We start from the raw sequence: 3,842 nt of genomic DNA, 5'->3' as shown, positions 1-3,842 counted from the left end.
GAGATATTTCGATTTCAAGTCGACCACCCGAGGAAAAATGAATGGCAGTGCACTATAAATCCCCTTTCTCAGGACATTTGGACGTTGATTATTTTTGAATATTGTCGGTCGACACATTTGAATTCAGAACCTATGTTCGGAAACACTGATTTGACGAAGAGAAAGAAGCCAGAAAAAAAAGGGAAAAAGGTAGTCAATAAAAACATATTTCCAGGGTAAAAGTTGTGTTTTGGGAAGTTACCATGAAATAGACGTCTAAATTCTAATCTAACGTATCTCTCTGTCATACACATACACAGTCAGCCCCCACATTCTCTCTCCCCCTCTCCCTATATATTCCCCTCCCTTTCCTTCCCAGAATCGCACCCTTCTCATCTCGTCTGCAGTTCCTCTCTCTCCCTCTCCCTCTCTCTCTGTGAATTATATTCTCCTATTAATAGACATTCGAATCTATCTATATATTAGAGAAAGAATGCCAGTTCCAGTTCTCCCGGTCCCGGAGAAAGCCCTTCAAGGATTTCACCTTACCGGACGACCGGAATCGCCAGCCCCGTCTCCCAGAAGGTATACTAGCTAGTACCGTCCTCACTTCCCTTCTCCTACTTTCTGACTAAACAATTGATCCTCATTTCATTAATTCTTCGTCCATTTAATATCGATATCTCAATTCATTTTATTTCTTTTCACTTTGACTAGGTTCAGTACGATCGAACTGAAAGCGTAATATAACCGAAATATATAATATCCAACTATTAGAAGATGAATGACTTTCAGCCATGTTTTCTTATATAATCGGAAACCTCACTTAGGTTTCTCCACGTCTATATATATGTTTTCTCATTATGTGTATATATATATATTTGCGTTTATATAGGTTGGAGGGAAAGGTCACGATTGTGACGGGTGGAGCTCGAGGGATTGGGGAGGCTACGGTCCGATTATTTGCCAAGCATGGCGCCAAGGTAGTTATCGCGGACGTTGAGGACACCCTGGGGGACGCGCTTGCGAGCTCACTGGGCCCCTCGGTCACCTACGTCCACTGTGATGTCAGCTCTGAGGAGGATGTCGAGAACCTCGTGAACTCGACCGTGTCCCGGTACGGTCGCCTGGATGTGCTCTTGAACAATGCCGGGGTCCTTGGGAACCAGACCAAGAAGAGCATTATCGACTTCGACCCCATTGAGTTCGACCGAATCATGCAGATCAATGTGAAGGGAACCGCCCTTGGGATTAAGCACGCTGCCCGTGTCATGATCCCAAGGGGCGGCGGGTGCATCATCTCCATGGCAAGTGTAGCGGCAGTGATGGGAGGCCTCGGTCCCCACACATACACGGCCTCGAAGCATGCCATCGTGGGGCTCACCAAGAACACCGCCTGCGAGCTGGGCCGATATGGTATTAGGGTCAACTGCATCTCGCCCTTTGGGGTCGCGACCTCGATGCTAGTGAATGCGTGGAGGACGGGCGATGACGAGGATGACTGCATGAGCTTCGGTGTCCCTGATGAACAGGAGGTCGGGAAAATGGAGGAGTTTGTCAGAGGGCTCGCGAACCTTAGCAGCACCATCCTCAGGCCGAGGGACATCGCCGAGGCGGCCCTCTACCTTGCAAGCGACGAGTCCAAGTACGTTAGCGGCCACAATCTTGTCGTGGATGGTGGAGTCACGACCGCGAGGAACTGTGTAGGCCTTTGATTGTCATTTAATTCCTTTCTGGACCTTTTATGGTAAAAATTGTTAGGAATGCATGTAATTGATTAGATAAAATTCTTGCAAGCATAAAATTTTCATTCAATTCATGCAGCATTTCATTTGGCTCGTTAAGTAGCCAATTTTTACTTTACAATATATGAATTTCTTGCCATTTTCATGAAATTAAGGAGATGACTAATCCTGATGGAAAGGAACATCTAATACCAAAGTAAGTTGGTTGAAACAGTTCGGCGCTTGTTCTGCTTAAATAATGTTTCGGATTCGAGTCCTTGTAAATGCAAAAAATCCATGCTAAAAGAGTTTTATTTTTTAATAGGCCGACCTGCCCAATTAGGCTTCTGAATAGCAGTGTTCACATCGAATAAAAAAGAGCATCTAATGACTGACAAAGCGTTGGTTGAGTGATAAACAACTTTAGTTTAAATCCATACGGAGGAGAACGCAAGTTCGAGTCCCAAGAAATACACTTGTTGGAAGAGAGAATAACCTTTAATGTTTAATCTTCCAAACTTGTGAGAGTATTTTCTTCCATAATTTTCTTTCATGGAAAAAAGGAGCTTCACCGAAGGAAAAAAGAGCATCTGATGACATATCTACGATCAATTAATGAAGACTTCATTAGCCTAATTAAGACCATTGCCAACATTAGTTGGTTCAAGTGAATCGGTGCTTATTCCCTTAAGCATGGTCTCGAATTCGAGTATGGTGAATGGAGAAATTCAATACCATGAGAGTTTTACCCTTTAATGGGCCGACCTAATTTGAACTGGATTAATCAATGCCCACTAGCATTCCAAACACGAGGGCACACACTGAAAAGATTATTAATTTCCAATCCGTGTGTTGCACGGATTCATATTCATATTTTTATATTACATGTCATAATGAATATCATATTTTAGAAGATTAATTAACTAATAAAGAGAAAAAATTTTCAATAATTAAAATTAGAAAATAATCTTAAATAGAGTTGAACAAATTTAATAGAGTTGGACTAACTTTGAATAGTTCAATTATGAATTTATCATTATGCCTCGTAGATTTATCTATTATTTTAAACTTTAGTTTTCAAATTTGTTGAGAAATAATATTTTATAAACTTTATCAATATAAACTTTATTTATATATGATAAGATATTTATGTCTCAACAGAAATTATATGATAAGATATTTATAAACTTTATCAATATAAACTTTGAGTAGTTCAATTAGTTTTCACCTATATGATAAGATATTTATATATCTCAACAGAAATTATACTGTCATATATCAATATATACTTTATTTATTTATTGTATCTGTAATAATAGCATAACTTTTGTTGTTATTAATGGCATTATAGCATGTATTTGTATTGTGTGTATATATATAGATTGACTATAATCTTACTTTTTTTTTTCGGTTTAAAAGAGGTCCAAATCCTAGTACAATGAAAGAGAAATTCTAAATAGCTAATAAATAAGCTCACACTATTATTATTTGTTGCAAATACTAAGCATTTATGATATTTATGTCAACTATATATTTAATAAGTTATTAATTTTACAATATCAATAGCATTTGTTAGGATAATTTATTGCAAGCGCAGTCTATTATATATAACATATAATAATAATTATTCATTCGGTCGGCTGAATTAAGCGAGTAGTATTTCAATTCGGGGACCGTATTAGTTCTACAGATTGAGTGTCATAATATATTATTGTGAAAAAAATATATATTTAAAAGTGCATTAAAAACCAACAATTAATAATATATAAGTTATACCTTCTACATACAAGAGTTGATTTGAAGTACTTCATTAATAAATGACAAACTGCATCTTAATCTAATAAGGTCAACGTTTAATTCGCAGCAGTAGATGGTCATTCTATATGGTACACTAACACATCTAATTTGAAATTCAACGTACATATTTTCCACTTTGATTCAGTAAATTTCCCGCATAATTTCAGACTGTTCCAACCAGTGCGAGAGGGAAAATTAATGAAAAGCAAATTACGTGTTTATCTATTAAGGTTAGCATCTTATGACATTTTGTTGGATATATCATTGGTTAGCATCTTGTAATACCTGAATTGCCTGATGATTTATGACAGAAATCATATACTGAATTTCAACATAATTAAA

General features: G+C 37.4%; 1 protein-coding gene across 1 annotated transcript; it reads left to right on the top strand.

Moving 5' to 3' along the window:
- Positions 1-353: 353 nt before the first annotated feature.
- LOC116207093 (short-chain dehydrogenase reductase 2a-like) lies at positions 354-1,935 on the top strand. The gene is made up of 2 exons (XM_031539954.1): positions 354-564; positions 875-1,935. Exons 1-2 carry the CDS (start codon positions 473-475, stop codon positions 1,692-1,694), a joined length of 912 nt encoding a protein of 303 aa, XP_031395814.1. The 5' UTR covers positions 354-472; the 3' UTR covers positions 1,695-1,935.
- Positions 1,936-3,842: the final 1,907 nt, after the last annotated feature.

Source organism: Punica granatum, chromosome 5, assembly GCF_007655135.1.
Source record: "Punica granatum isolate Tunisia-2019 chromosome 5, ASM765513v2, whole genome shotgun sequence".
Lineage (NCBI taxonomy): Eukaryota > Viridiplantae > Streptophyta > Magnoliopsida > Myrtales > Lythraceae > Punica > Punica granatum.
This window is presented reverse-complemented; position numbering and strand designations above follow the sequence as displayed.

Coding starts and splice junctions, on each gene's coding strand:
- LOC116207093 (XM_031539954.1), top strand. CDS start 473: ATGCCAGTTCCAGTTCTCCCGGTCCCGGAGAAAGCCCTTCAAGGATTT. Junction 565..874: donor CCAGCCCCGTCTCCCAGAAG/GTATACTAGCTA, acceptor GCGTTTATATAG/GTTGGAGGGAAAGGTCACGA.